Source organism: Sciurus vulgaris, assembly GCF_902686455.1.
Source record: "Sciurus vulgaris genome assembly, chromosome: 6".
NCBI lineage: Eukaryota > Metazoa > Chordata > Mammalia > Rodentia > Sciuridae > Sciurus > Sciurus vulgaris.
The window spans coordinates 56,739,140-56,755,736 of record NC_136466.1 but is presented as its reverse complement, the minus strand read 5'-3'; the positions used below and the strand labels follow the sequence as shown (position 1 = coordinate 56,755,736).

At 40.8% G+C, this 16,597-nt stretch overlaps 1 protein-coding gene across 3 annotated transcripts in view; it reads right to left on the bottom strand.

Moving 5' to 3' along the window:
- Window positions 1–16,597, bottom strand: part of GRAMD2B (GRAM domain containing 2B) — a 118,655-nt gene that overhangs the window by 24,806 nt on the left and 77,252 nt on the right. For all 3 annotated transcript variants that reach the window (XM_079144664.1, XM_079144666.1, XM_079144665.1), the window contains exon 2: window positions 1,114–1,233. In XM_079144664.1, the coding sequence (XP_079000790.1) occupies window positions 1,114–1,233 (120 nt within the window). The remainder of the gene's footprint in view (window positions 1–1,113; window positions 1,234–16,597) is intronic.

The following is a 16,597-nucleotide window of genomic DNA, read 5'->3' as shown; positions in this document are numbered from 1 at the left end:
ATTGTCTGTTAGCAGAGGCTTCAGGGAGAAAGCTGCAGTTTTAATAATGCCGACGGAGCAATTGCTCCTCAGTTGAGATAAAAAACCACTTGGTGGGGGCTGGGGCTGTAGCTCAGTGGTAGAGCACTTGCCATGTGTGAGGCACTGGGTTCGAGCCTCAGCACCACATAAAAATAAATAAATAAAATAAAGGCATGTGTCCATTTACAACTAAAAAATACATTTTTTATAGCTTTATTTTATTTGTGTATATTTTATATGGTGCTGAGGATCGAACCCAGTGCCTCCCACATGCTTGGCAAGTGCTCTACCGCTGAGCCACAACCCCAGCCCCCAACTAAAATATTAAAAAACAAACAAACAAACCCACATTTGGGGCCGGAGATGTAATTCAGTGGTAGTACACTTGCCTAGCATGTGCAAGGGCGTGGGCTCAATTGCTGTATTTCAAAAACCAAACCAAAACAAAACAAAAAATTAAGCAAACCACCACCACCACCACAAAAAAAAACCCAAACAAAAAAATTGCACATTTACTTATCATGGACCACTGGTCTAGCTATTCTCTTTAAAGAGCTAAAAAGCAACTTTAGGTGCCCTCTTTGTAGCTGGTGCCTCGGAGAGGGATGGGGACTACAGCTACACCCCTCAAAGTACTCCTTCCCTCCCAGCCTCCCTGACGGCCTAGTCACAGGCAGAAGTGGCCTGGCAGATCATTGGGGTGGGGTCGCCTCTGCTCTTTTCCATGGTTCCCAGGAAAGTGAGAGGCTAGGCCCAGAGGCTGAGCCGATCTCCAACTGGTCAGCCTTTGCAGGTGCTTCATAAATCTGTACTTGGGAGTGGTTTTCCTGGCTTCATCAGTCTGCAAAATCAGTGCTTTTAGAAAAGGGTACCTGCTCTTCAGAAGGCTGGGGCAGGAGGAGAAAAAGATGCTGCTAGAAAGTAAAGAGAGGAAGCCAAGTGCCAGTGATTGACTGTCAAGGAAGAACACGCTGATCTTTCTCAGAGGCCTTATTTACCTACAGTTGGTCCATGCTCCTAACACCAACCATAGAACCAGAAACCCCAGGGCTTCCCACAACCCTGAGAACAAAGAGTTAAGTGAAGACTCACCGCAGGCAAATGCTTTTCTTCTGATCTGGGGACTCGGCCTCCACAGAGGGGGTAGGGGACTGGGCTGTTGGAGACCTGCAGACTTTCTTTTTGTCCTCCACACCATTCTCAGCCTCTGAGCTGGAGAAGAGAGAGAAACGCTTCACCTTAGACATTCAGAGGGAAGTGGAAGGAAAAAACGATGAAGTAACTTGGAGCTCTGGAGAGCCAATGATCTTCAATCTCCACCGACAGGCCCGTCAAATTGGACAGCTGTGCACTTTTCCAATCTCCATCTGACTCCTCTTGGCTGGAGCCCTGAGGGCAATAGCTGCAGGTCACACCTACTTCACTTGTAAAGGCTGTGCAAGGACGCCTTAGCTCCCAGGTCTGTGCCTGTGGGCCCTGCGCTGCTTAGCTTTGACCAGCCTAGGCGTGTGCTGGGCAGCAGATCACCTGGAGGTTGGGAGGGCCCCTGTGCGCAAGCGCGCTGGCACCCACAAGGGGTGGCTGCCTGCAGGTGCTGGGAACTCCCACCCCCTCTGTTTGTACTTCTCTTATGTCACTTATCACCTTTTGTAGTTATGAAGGTTCCACTTTGGGTTGTTGTTGTTTTAGCCAACCACTTCCCTAAGCAATTTACAGTCTTCAATCTTTACAACCACCCAGGCTGGATAGGAATGATTACCTTATAGATGAGATATCTGAAGCTGTCATCAAATATCTTGCCTAAGTTTACAAAGCTAGCCTCTACCTTGGTTGCAATTCAAACTCAGTTCTGTCCACCTGTAAGGTATTTGTGTGCACATTCTTTTTCTCACTCTCTCTCCCCACCCATCCATCCATCCCCAACCACTTACTCGTCCATTTATCCTCCTTATTAGCTCTTCAATGTGAGAGCCCCATATTGGAAATCTTATTCATCTTTACACTAACCAAAGGGTCAAGGACAGTGACAGTATGTGGTCATGATCAAGTGGTTTTGGAAAAGCTAGATCTGACCCTGGTAAAAGACAGAGTGGAAGGGAATAGATGGAAAGGTGAGAGTCAAGAGAATTTGCACATTGAACCACTAACAAGTGGATAACAACCATCATGGCGCACACAGAATTAAGCTACCTCAGATGGTGACTGAAGACCATTTGGAGACAATTTCCAATGTGGGAAGCAGGAGAAGGAATATTGAGGGGAGAAGAGAAGATGTTATTAATATATTGGAACTTCTTGGATGCCAGCCTGCACAGCAATGAACACGTAAGATACATTTTTGAGGATATAAGAATCCCTTAGTAGTTGAACATAAAGCAAGACACAGTAAAATGGCATTGCTGTGACAGGTGACCTCATTTCAGTCCTAATTTACAACTTTTTAGATATTTCCACCTGCATATGACCAAGCAGGCAGGAAATGTTATTGGTCCATTTAAGCTTTGCTGTTGCTTGCTTAGCCTTTGCCACAGCACAGAAACATTGTAGTCACACTAGGAGTCCTATCCTAGAGTCAAAGTCAAGACCGAGTGTATCTGACAATGATAACCAACCAGATAATAATCCCTAGGAATGGCTGATATTCTCTAGTTAGCATTTCTTTTTTTCCTAAGTAGACATATTGGAGGACAGAGATTCAACCTTCTACTTCTTTGGTTCTTCCAGGACTTAAAGCACTCGAGTATATTAAGAAGGCTTAGTTCTTATCTGCACTGCATTATGTGACAAAGGTTACATGAGAGACCTTGAACTATTATTAGAAAACACTGATTTAGTTTAAAATAAAATAATTGAACTTTATTTTAGTATTAATGTAACTTATGAACTTAGAGTTTTCAAATTGTGAAGTTGCCTTGGCACATACCTTTGCCTTTTCTTTTTTAAAATTTTTAGTTGTCGATGGACACAATACCTTTATTTTATTTATTTATATTTATGTGATGCTGAGGATCGAACCCAGTGTCTCACACAAGCTAGGCAAGCGCTCTACCACTGAGCTACAACCCCAGCCCTGCCTTTTCTCTTTATTCCCTAAGACATACATATTACTCCTATTCTTTAAAAGCATTGGGCAGAAGTGGACTTGAGAAGCCCTCCTTAGGTAGGGAGACTAATTGCCTGTGGAACTTCAACAATCCACTCTCAGCATTCACTTAAATATTTACTAAGTTTTATGTGGGAGCAGAATAAGATTTGAAAGCAGAGCCATTGCTGTTCTGTATAGCATTTTTGTGTAGAAAGAGTCATTCCTGCTAAGAGCCACTCAGAAAAAGGTGCCATGTCTCGAGGCCATGCCCCTGATAATGGATTGGCAGGGAGAAGGCGCTTCTTGCTCTGGTCACAAAGAGTCCAGCACCAGGGTGTAAAGGAAGTCCAGTCCATCTGGCTTTGAGCCCCTTCTTGACCTTGCCCTCCCTGGTCAGGCACTTCAGTGCTGAATGTCACATGGTGGTTTGGATTCAGGGATTCTAGCTTGGCACTGAAAAGATTACAACATCTGTGCATCCTATCCAAACAACGTCTTGCAAAGCAAAACACCCAGGCGTGCTTAAGTTAAAAGAGGCAATTTCCAGATATCCTCCACCTGGCTCTTCCTTAAACTTGTGCTTGTCTCCAGTGCAGGTTCTGTCCTTGAGGGCCCTACCAGGAGACATCCTTCTAAAGCTTCCATGTAACTCACCAGGCCCCTAAACAATTAATGCCTTGAGTTGTTAACTTTTCACCCAAAGGTTCTAGTTATCCAGTGACTACAACAAGTTCCTTAAAGGCAGGGAACTTTGTGTTTTTCCACAGCGCTCAGTTCTGCATTTTGCTCACTGTGGTCATCACATGTTGACTGATGTGGGATTTGTTATGTATTGTCTCAGAGAAAGTGAATTCCATCTATGGGTCAATTCCATGTTAGTTTTTATTTTGTTTCTTTTTTTTCATGCAAGAGATTTTATTAAGCAGATAGGCAGAGCGTCTGCCCACAGGGTGAGAGAGAGAGAAAGAAAATGAGAGAGAAAGAGAGTGAGAGAGAGAGAGAGAGCACGTGCAAGAGCGAGAGCGAGGGAAAGAGAGAGTCTTGTTTTTTTTTTTAAGATGCTTTAGGCTCAAACAAGCTAATTCCTAACAGGTGAATTTTTTCCCCCCATTCCTTACCTTAGAGGCTTTGTCAAACCCAGACTGAAACTATGTAGAATCCAAACAGTAGGTAGGGTTGTGTGTGTCTGAGTGAGCAGAGTGTGGGAGGGGCGTGGAATGCTTCCTCAAGGACTCTCTGTAGCTTTAAAGTTACTGTCCATGAAGCTGAACATTTTTATTTAAATCATGAAAATAAGAAAATCAGGGTTTAGAAAAATATTTTTAGTAGTAGATGGACACAATAACTTCATTTATTTTTTTATGTGGTGCCGAGACTTGAACCCAGTGCCTCACATATGCTGGACAATTGTTCTACCACTGATGCAAAACCCCAAGCCTTTTCAGGGAGATTGACTAAGATACTCAACTAGAAAACAAATAAACAAAAAACCCAATTTTCTTCTTTCAACAAATACTTATTGGAATGGTCCCTGCTGGTAACAGTAGTAAGATGCTTGGAGCTTCATGAGAGATAAGTGAGCTGACAGTTCTAAGTACCCATAGAAGCAGCAGATGACGCTGGAAACACAGGATCGACCTTCACTTGGCCGTGAAAGGTTATTTCTTCTCCCAACTCAATTTAAGCATCAGCTATGGGTCCTGAAAGCTCTTCAGTAGGAAGTTCAGAGCAGTGAGACGGTCATGATTACACCCACCAAGCGGGACTTCACCTACTAGGGGAAAGCATTTTTATTACTAACTACAAGCTGGATTCAATAAAATGATTACATATGGTTACACAATCTATAAATAAAAAACAGGCTGGACTATCCTTATCAATGACCCATTATTGGTCACTGCCCAGACCTCAGTGGTCTGATGATGACATAAATTCAGATGTCACAATTTTTCATAACTAGAATTCTTACATAGAGTTAACTATCATTCCTCTTGGTGATAGTCTCTATGAGTTTAAGGTAAACTCGACCCTCTTTTCTCTGTCACCTCAGTCTCCCGACCCTTTGCCCCTCCTGCTGAGAATGTATTGCATTCAGATATCCTCACATGCAAGGCCTGGTAAATAAGTAGCCACCTGGCAGAAGCTATGATTAAGTTGCAACTCAGGTGAATGAAAACAAGTGTCACACTGTGGTTTAGTCCAGGAGGCTGTGCTCCTTCTTAATTACAGCAGTAATTCCCTTTGTTTGAGTCTACTTCATGTTAAATTAGTCTAAGCAAAGGCATAAAAAAAAAAATCCCACTGAATTCCTTATGCTAATACAAGTGGGGCAGTTTTACACCCACTATCCTTAAAAAACAAAACAATAACCCTCTGATCATCATTTTTCAAATGACAGTTGTGACCAACAAAGATCTCCACAGGATACATTTCTGGAAATGAGATTGCGAGGGTCAAGGCTGGGCCAGGGAAAGCAGAGTGTTGCTGACATGCTGTAAGCTCAGTGGAGACTGACTCACCAAGATCTGGGGACTCAGGACTCCTTCCTTGTTTCTGGTGTGTGCCTGCCTGTAGTCCGTTGGCTGGCCAGCAAAGACTGCAATACTTGGGAATCAAACAGTTAACCTACAGGGACAGAGGAGGTTCCTGGGAGCTGCTGGGCAGACAGACATCTAGGAACCAAAAGAAGGAAGTAGAGGGGGCGTGTAGAAGTGTGTAGAAGTGCGTAGTCGGCAGTGGAGCCGAGGACAGCTGGGTGACTTGTAAACTCCAATTTGGTCAATTCAGAATCTCCCAAGGTAGATTTTTATGTCCAGAATGGCCTTCCATTTGTAACTCTAATATAGTGTATCTTTGTCTAGACACTTTACATTTATTTATCTATTTACATATTTGTTTCTGAATAGGTATTATAAGCACCAGTACAAAATCTGAAAATTACAAACAAGGAAAACAAATTTCCCTTCTACCCCTGTTTGATGGTGGCATAGTTTCTTTCCACGTAAGCACCTACTGTTCCCAGAAACTTGTGTGTTCTTCCTGGGAGATCCGTGCATATGTGTGTGTGTGTGTGTGTGTGTGTGTGTGTGTGTGTGTGTGTGTGCGCGCGCGCACGCGCATGTGTGTGCACATACGTGCCTTTTAAAGATAAATGACAGCATAATAATCCACACCTTGTTTTGTTTTACTTACTGTATTTCAGTGTTCTTCCTTATCATATACAATAGATCTTCCTCATTCTTTTTTTTAATGATTGCATCAGAGTTCCACTATAATGAAAGAACTATATTCAACCAGTTCCTTATTGATGGGCATTTAGGTGAATTTTAGTCTTCTGCAAATGCAAAGGACATTGCAACAAGTGTCTTTATATTTTTATTACGTATGTGAATATACCCATGGGTTAATTTCCTGTATATGCAGCTGTTATGTTAAAAGGCATGTGATTTAAAAAATTTTATAGTTATTGCCAAACTGCCCTTGGTAGGGCTTCTGTGACTCACACCGCAATATGTAGCTGTATTTACACATTCCTGCTAATGAAGTGTTAAACTTAAAATACAGACACATTAAAAAAAAGTATCTGGTACACAGAATAATAATAATCATTTTAATAACAATCAGTGTTAAACTTTTTGATCTTTACATGAGATGTAAAAAAAAAAGTCCATTACAATTTTAAGTTGCATTTCTTATGGGCAAGGTTGAGCATATTTTCATATAGCTAAGAGCTTATTCAAGTTTCCCATTTTGTAAATTTTCTGTTTGTATGAATATTTTGCCAATTTTTCTAATTTTTACCCCCTGGTACTGGAGATTGAACTCAGGGGAAGTCTACCACTGAGCTACATCCCCAGACCTTTAATTTTTTATTTTATTTTATTTTAAATTTTGAGACAGGTTCTCAATAAGTTTGCTGAGGCTGGCCTCAAACTTGTGATCTTCCTGCTTCAGCTTTCGGAGTTTCTGGATTACAGGTGTGTACCACTGTGCCTGGCTTTCTAATTACTTTTTGATCAAAACATTTAGGAAGAATAATTCTTCTTCTTACTGCCTCCTGGATTCTTGGCAATACCCTAGAACTGCCTTTGTTTTTAAGAGTTGGGGGCCTTACTATGTTGCCCAGGCTGGCCTTGAACTCCTGTGCTCAAGAAATCCTCCTGCCTCAGCCTCCCAGTAGTTGGGACTTTGGGCATGCGCCTCCACTTGTGGCTTTTTAAATAAAAAATCTTAAATATTTAGTAGATATTAGGGGTCAGTGTGACATTAAAATAAGCCACTAATGACAAATTTTATTTTTTTCTTGATAGATTTATAGACAGATAAAAGGCAGATAGATAAAAGAAATGCCAAAACTAGTATTTTTTTCCCCTTACCTTCTCCAAACATTCAATCAAATCTGATGGAGAATGGGAAAATGTTTGCCTCCCCTCTTTAAGGCATATCAAATGAGAATTTCTACAAGTTGCAATAATTCTGATACAAGAATGATGGGAAACCATGAGTAGAAGAGGGATTTCCCCAAATTTCTGAAAAATGGGACATAGTAAAGTGCAATCTTCATGCATGCAGCAAAGTAGCCTAGAGCATGAGCATCGGTGTGACCTACTAGAACAGAGACCTGTTTGTTAGCAATTTAGAGAGGTGCTATGGGAGGGGTTGGTGAGAAGCTGCCAAAACATTAGATTTGAAAGTGCCTGTGAGAAACCCTTGACAGCCCTCTCCCAGTTCCCATGCTCAGACCCAAATGGCAAGCAGTCAAGAGTTCAGCCCAAGAGGGAAAAATATCAGAAGGGTCATTTCTAAAGAATCTTAAAACCTGAGGTGCAGGAAACAAGGGTACCTAGCATGAGGGATGGAATCCCAGGGTTCACCCTGACCTTCCATTTTGAATAAGGTGGTCCTCAGTCGAGGCCATCTCCCTGTCCATGGACAACAAAGGTCCAGGACAGATACTCTAGTACTTCTTTCCCCCCACCAGTCCCTTGTTCTTAAATATGAAACAATAGGCAAAGGTTGTTGGATCTTAAAGAAAACTTGTGAAAGTCTGAAAGAAAAGACCAAGATAAACCAATAAGAAAGTAAAATCCCAAGGAAACTCACTGCAGAGAACAGAAGAAAATTGAAACAAACAAGCAAAAAGGAAAATACACAAAACCCCAAACCCACTTACTATCTTCAGAGAGCAGACAGCACCCATAAAAAATAACCTGGGATTCATGAAGCAGGAAGAACCATTTCTTTCCCAGTCCTCCCAGAGTCCAAATCCTCGTCATAGCCTAACACAGACGCCAAGATCTGCCCCGTCCAACCTCCTGATCTCTTTGACCCTCGCTCACTCCACCCAGCCACACCCCGACCTCTGGGGAGAGATCTCTGCTGGCCTGATCGCCTCAGAGAATCACGCAATCTCCTCATCTCCTTCAGGTCGTCACTAGAATGTTACCTTATTCACGATTTCTATATATTAACCAAGGGCTGGAAGACATTCAAAAAGATAAAGAGGCAAGAGGGAAAAATAAGCCGCCTGTAAGGCAGGCACATCTTTATTAAATGAACAGGTGGTCTGAACAGAATAAAGAGAGGAGAGGAGGGGAGGGAGGAAGGGAGGGAGGGAAAAAGCATTACTAAAGAAGAAAATGAGAGTGTGAAGGGCAGAGGCTACTCCTTTCTTATCCTAAAAAATGGGAGGTCAGATTGATTTAAGAAGAGATTAGGCTGATGTATTAAGAGAACAATGCATGAGAATGAGAATAGGAAGGGTGTTGTGCCACTTAAAACTGGGAGTGGGGGGCTGGGGGATTAACTTCAGTGGTAGAATGTGCTCAGCATGAGGAGGCCCTGAGCTGAATTCCCAGCACCAAAAAAGAAGAAAAAAAATTGGAGTTGGAAGAGAAAAAGGTAAGCTGAGTCTTTTCCATCAAAACAGGAAGTTGAGAGATCAGGTTTAAAATTCATAAAGCAAGAAAGAGCAGGACACATATATTTTTACAGACAGTGAAGTAAGTAATACAATTAAAATCCATACCATTAAAAGTGGCAACCACTTTTAGTCATATAGGGGATGGGTGAGCTGGTATTGACTTCATTATAAAATTACATTATTTTGGTAAACACTCTAAAATTTAAAAAAATCTTTATTAATAAATCCATAGACAAAATATAAAATGCAGAGTGAATAATAAAAATAGATCTGCTATCTTCAGAGGAGTTCTTACTCTGTGTAAAACTCAATGTCAGCTTCTGTGTTTTCAAGGTATTCAGCCTTTACTGGGAATTTTAGTTGAGCACATAAAGAACAACACAGATGATAAGGGATAGCATAAAGAAATCAGGAATTCAGAATGTCTTCTAATTGTAAAGAATGAAGGATGCCTGAAGCAATGTGTCTTTTTAAATTTAGCAAACACACACACACACACACAGTAAGTGCCAGGAACATATTTCAGTACAAGAAAGCAGAAATGTCAATAACATCTCTATTTGTCCTATAAACCAGTAAAAACAAAACAGTTCCTTAGATTGGAAAAACTGAAACCTTCCGTTACTACTTGGGTGCCACCTCTGCTCACAGAAAACCGTAATTGTGCAGAACTGATTATAGAAGGATTGACATTTGAGCTGGGTACATATGATTTGGATGTGCAGAAATACCAAAAGGGAGTAAGAAACACAAGGAAAGGCAGAAGTTAAATCATGCCAAGGAGGGGTCACATGCTCACAAGGAAATCTAGCAGCTTGGTGTTTTCTGAAGTATAGGCAGCAGGAAGCAGCAGTAGTTAGGTGGCCATGAAGCTTGATTCCTGACGAGAACGGGCTGTTTTTAGACTGATTGGCAGTCGGGATTAACTGAAGATTTGTAAAAAAGAGGAAGGAAATGATGAGAAATTCATCACCCACCCTGACCCATGCGTCTCATGAGGAGTCTGATGAGACATGCACTTCTGTAGGATTATTCTCATGTTGGTGTACAGGAACTGGGGAGACTGGAGACAGAAAATGGAAAGGCAGATGGGGGATGAATTGGAAGGCAAGAAGCAGCCCGTGCTGAAGAAGTACTGCAGAGATACCACCCAGATGAATGCAGAGAAAGAGCAATACCTGTGGGGTGGTGCAGATGGCTCTGCGACCATGAACAGTTACAGGAACACAAGAGGAGCCGTAGCTTGGTGGGAAGGAATTTGAAAGTCTGTTTTAGATACAATAGAAAGAACAGTGTTAATAACTGCCTAAAAAACTGAAAGAGTCAAAATAAATCAACAATTTTAAAAGGAGTATATGACTTTGCAGAGGAAGATCTCTGCCAGTTTGAGAACTAATTCTGTTGAGTCCTGAGCAGAATAACACCTAAGTCTCACTCAACAGCAGGGCTGGAGGATGGTGTGGCTGAGGCTCCCATCTGGCTCCAACACCTCTTTAATCTGGTCTCATGGAACTCTCTCTGTCCCCATTAAAATGGGCAAGTCCCTGTCCCATTTCCTCCTTTAAATCTACTCCCAAGTCTGTTTTTCTAAATCATTACTTTTTCTCAAAGCTCCAGACAACTCACAGTATTTCACAAAGTGTTCGACAGGATTCTGATTCTGAAGGGATAGAAAACTAGCTTTTGTTAAAAACAAACAAATAAACAAGTAAAAAACAGCCCCCAAGAGCTTTATTGGTGCCTTAAGATGAAATGAACAGCTGCAGCTGCTGAAGTTCCCCTTCCGCCCCTGGAACATGCAGCAACGATCTCCAGGGTGTCCCTCTCCAAGTCTTCTGGGACATCAATGCCTGATTCATACCCCTGAGACATCGCCTCCATTATGTCATGCCACTGCTCCTGAGCCAACAATGGCTTTCTATTGAGCATCAGATGAAGCCTCTGACAGAGCCATGACCCTCCAGAGTTCCCCAGTCCCCCTCTACTTTTCAAAAGAAATTCTCCATTCCAGCCCTGACTGTGGGTCCTCGAACCATGGCCTCGATGATGTCATATTCCATCCTCCCTCTGTGTATGGCTCTTGGTTCCTCTGGCCTGCAATGTCCTTCCTGCTCCCCCAACAACTGCCTGCCATCTTTCTAGCCTTAGGACAGTCCAGTTATACCCTCCCTCTCTCCCTTTTAATTTCCAATGTCTGGATGTAAGAAACTGTGCAATTAATTCTTATTGATTGGACAACTGAACATATTTACAATACAACAATCCACATTTTTAAAAAAGGCTTGGGCTTAAATTTTATCTCAGAATTCACCTGGTAATATCCTTTCCAAACGTGGTAACAAGTCCTATAGGAATAGGACCTTGCTGATAGCTGGGGTCGGAGGAGGAAAAGTCCAGTATTTTTACTTTCCCTCTGCTGAATTAGCATTATGTGCAAACTTATTCTTCAAACTGATTATTAGTTAGGAGAGCAATACTTTGAAACTATATGAAAATAGGAAAATACTGTCTTTATTATTGGAAGAAACAACAATAGTAAGCAAAACCACAATCGAGCTAAATAACTTCTCAGCAGTGGCATTTTGAGGCCAAGCACCGTTGGAAAACAATAAAGGAAAAATGACAAGAAAATGCACGAAGGAGGCAGAATTGACTTCTCCAATTTCCAGTCAAGGTAGACTGATGCTGCTGATAGTTCTCTTTTGTTATTCACAACCTCAGCACGTAAGTAAATATCATTTTGCATTGCTTAGTGCTAACAGAATTTCTGAAAATATATACTGAATACATCTCAGTTATCAAATCAGAATATAACCTTCTCAGGGGCTGAGAATTTAAATATTTTTCATATTTCTATCTCCATTCCCTTTTGAAGCCGTTCTTCTGCTAGTAATTGCTGAATACCAAAATAAGCTACTTTTTGTACACTTAAGAGATTTTAGAGGGCATCTATTGGATTAAGGTTTTTGGCCTGAGGCATCTATTGCAGAGAGAACAGATTTTTAAATAGAATGAAAACCTTACCCAAACAGAAAGACAGAAATGCACAAGAACAGGACACAAAGTCCAGGAAAAACATTGTAGATAAAGTACAATTAACAAATCTTTAGCTAGAAGGGCAAATATTTAAAATATCATACATATCAAATAAAATTAAAAAGTAGTTCAGGTTCTTTGGAAATAACTATGGTTTAGGGAGGCTTGGAAATATTTTTTTGGGAGGTGATATAGAAAAAAATATACCATGTAAGAAATCAAAAGAGCCATTTGGAATTAAAAATAATTCTGAATGACAAAATGAAGCAAAGCTGTTCATATAAACCAGACTTGCCACAGGTCAAATTTATAAGTGGGTCTATCTCTAAAAGTAGGAATATAGAGTTTAAGAATAACTAAGTACTTTCACCTGGCTTTGGGTAAGGCCATCTAAAATTTTCATATGAAAATCTGGTCTACACCAAAAGCAATCCTATATGCTTGATAAACATCCACACACACAGTTTTTGAACCTACCGCATCCTGCATGTAGTAGGGAAGAACAAAGATAGGGGTGGGTCCTGTTCCCAATACATTTAGAGTTGAAACGAAGAGATTAAAAACATGGATAAAAACCAAAACCCAGGGCTGGAGTTGTGATTCAGTGGTAGAATGCTTGTTCTACCACTACACGTTTGAGGCACTGGGTTCGATCCTCAGCACCACATAAAAATAAATAAATAAAATAAAGGTATTGTGTCTACTGACAACTAAAACACATACATACATATATTAATAGATATACACACACATATATAAAACCAAAACCTATTGTGCTACCAATTCCATCAAAACCCAAAATAATGTTAACAATGTTCCTTGGGATTTTCAGAATTAAGTGGGGTCCAACATAGAGGAGATGAATTTGGAACCCTGGGTTTAAAGGAACAAAAGACCAAGGATAGCACAAAATTGGGAGGTTGAGGATTTCAGCTAAAGTCACAAAAAGTTACAGCATCCAAGAAGAAAGAATAGGTAGCTGGGGCCTCAGGAATGCCCCAAGGAGGAAGCATTTGTAGAAGGAGGACTGGGAGGTGACAGAATTCTAAGGCTGAGGTACTGCACTTACTGATGGAGGAGAGGGTACAGTTGAGCAAAGAACTTCTGAAGTCAGGGGAATAACAGGTCTTGCCATGATTTCCTGAGATGAGATTGTTTATGCAAATGATACTGCTGACAAAAAATATTGTGAATCTTCTGATAGATGGGTATTGCAAGAAAATAATGTCGATAGTGCTATGATGTGAATTTCTGTGTCTCCACAAAATTTTTACCTTGCCCTCTAAATGCCCAAGGAGAGGGTACTAAGGTTTGGGGCCTTTGGGAGGTGACTGGGTCACAAGAGTGGAACTCTCTTAAGTGGGACGTAGGTACGAATATGACACTATGAAATTCACTCTTCTGTATACTTAATATGCACTAATTTAAAAAGTGCATACATCACCATGTAAATAAATAAATAGATAATAATAGAAGACTGAGGGTGCTCATGACCCTGGCCACTGTAAGGACACAGTAAAATGACAGGTGTCCATGAACCAGGAAACAGGGCCCTCACCAAATGGAATTTTTTGGCATCTAGAACTATGAGAAGTTCTGTTGTTTATAAGCTACCCAGTTTATGGTGTTTTGTTATAGCAACCTGAACAGATGAAGATATGAGGGTTTTCACTCCCAGGAAAAGAATGAATGAGGATCAGGTGGAAAGTAAAAGAAGGAAAGAGGCACCCCAGAGAGGCATTGCTAATATACTTCACCGGCAGGACATTCCTTCATATAAATCCTCTTAATTTTCAATTCTCTTCTTGTGACCTTAGTGAAATTATAGCCACAATAACAAATTTTATTCAGGGGAAGAGGAAGCAGAATATATCATATCAGAAATACATGTGTTTGGCCAGAAAGGAATATCACACCTATTAATAATGCACTAACATTTAAGGTTAAAACAGACAAACAAAAACCAGGGCCATTAGAAGCAAATTTGGAAAAGACAAATGTTTGCTTTTGTTTTGAGAACTGTCCCTGTCCCCATGGAGCTGAGCTGAGCTACTCTGGCCCTCACCAGTGGGAGCAGGCATTGGACCTGAAGCCCAGGCGGGAAGATCTGCCTCCTGCCACCCTGGCTGGCAGCCATGATGACTAAAGCCTTTCCCTTCCTCTTATACCCTTTATTTCCTGTAACTCTGTCTTTCTGTTCCATGTGGGACAGTAAAAAATAGATCAAAAGTCAGAGTGCATTGAAAGATCAAGATGTGTGGGCACTGCAGCAGAGTTCAAGGCACTGAGAGTCCAAAACAGCACCGAGCGCTCCAGGGACCTGGCACTGCCGTTTCTGCCCCTCTCAAACTCACCATTTCTACTCCCTCTGCTTCCTGTATTCTGATCTCAGGGTTCAGACTGGATGCGTCTGAGGGCAGCGTAGGACATCCATAGGGCTGGAACTCGCAAGTCATCCCAAGCAACCAACACAGCACGGATGGCACAGATGTTATTAGCACCATGTGCAAAAGCTCATTGTTAAAATGCTATGCATTATTAAAACTCAGGACTCTTTTCCAAAAAAATCAGCTGGATACAGTGATGCTTTCCTATAATCCTAGCTACTTGTGGGAGGCTGAGGCTGGGAGATCACCTGAGTCCAGAAGTTTGAGGCTAACCTGGGGAACATAACAATACCCAACATTAAAAATATAATTATAAATGAAACAAAATAAATAAAAAAATAGAATTCAACTTCTAGAAAAGGCACTGTCATTTCCTAAGAATAGGATAATTATATATAAAGAAAACCATTTCTATAAAAAGCTTTGCTTTAACCAACTCCAAAACTAGACACATACTACTCCCTGACAAAAAGTAAGAGTATAGTTTTTATTTTCAGTTGTGAATGAGGTTTTAGCAAATGTTAATGTAACATACCTAAGAAAGCAAGTGTCTATTAATTGTATTTGGATTTTCCCAGAATTTACCCCTGTGTTTTATACATATTAGTGTCAATAATATAGAATTATTCCACATTATTAATAGAGCAAATGTAAAAATATAGTTATTACATGTATCAAGATATGAAATGATCTCTAGCATTTGGAGAAATGCAAATTAAAACTACACAGAGATTTCATCTCACTCTAGTCAGAATGGTAATTATCAAGAATACAAGTAACAATAAATGTTGGCGAGGATGTGGGGAAAAAGGTACACTCATACATTGCTGGTGGGACTATAAATTGATGTAACTACTCTGGAAAGCAGTATGGAGATTCCTCAGAAACTTGGAATGGAACCACCATTTGACCCAGTTATCCCACTCCTAGGTTTATACCCAAAGGACTTAAAATCAGCATAGCATAGAGATGCTCCCATATCACTGTTTATAGCAGCTCAATTCACCATAGCCAAATTATGGAACCAGCCTAAATGTCCTTCAACAGATGAATGGATAAAGAAAATAAGGTATATATACATAATGGAATATTACTCAGCCATAAAGAGAAACAAAATTATGGCATTTGTTGGTAAATGGATGGAACTGGAGAATATCATGCTAAGTGAAATAAGCCAGTCGCCAAAACCCAAAGGCCGAAAGTTCTCTCTCGATATGCAGATGCTAACTCACATAGGGAGGGTGGGTAGGGAAGAATAGAAGTACTTTAGATAAAGGGGAATGAAGGGAAGGGATGGGGAAAGGGGATAAAAAGATAGTTGAATGAATAGGATATTACTTTCCTATGCTCATATATGAATATATGACCAATGTAATTCCACATCACATATAACCAGAAGAACAGGAAGTTATGCTCCATGTATATATAGTATGTCAAAATATGTTCTACTGTCATATAAAACTAAAACCAATTAAAAATTTATAAAAAGTTTTGAAATAATTGCAGAATAGTGATAACTCCTTACTAATATTGAAAAGAGATGTTTATCCCAACATTTTAAATACTAATTTGTACAGGGTAGAAAAATTAGATTCAGTGTGATTTATACATGACAGTACCTCTTTGAAGGAAGTAACTACTGAGACTGAACAGATTTCAGTCTTCCAGCTGATATCCTTATTTCCCATCCTTAATTTCTCTCACCACAAACATGTATTTCCTCTATCTGCACTAAGAACCTGTTGCTTTGGAAGACACACCTTCTTTGTTTCTTCCTTCTTCCTCACCACTCCTTCCTACTGGCTTTTCCAGATGATGACGCTTGCATTGAACCCTGCTGTTCTCAAAGGATATCTGTCCCCATGACATCGTGCTCCACAACTAACCCTCCTGCCCATCTTTTGGGGTAGGCATGTGACACAGGTGCTACCCACACTTCAGAGAGAAAGGAACACAGCTGAGGGCACCCAGGAACCACATGTCTGCAGCCTCAGGGATGGAGCCTCTGTTACTCTCAAACTGGTCTGTCTTTCCCTCAGCAAGCCCAGCCAGATCCAAGATCTGTGGATTTTACCTCCTTCATATTTTTTACTTAAGTCTCCTCCTTTCCTTTCTCTGGTTTGGTTGGCTTCGCTAGTAAGGTCT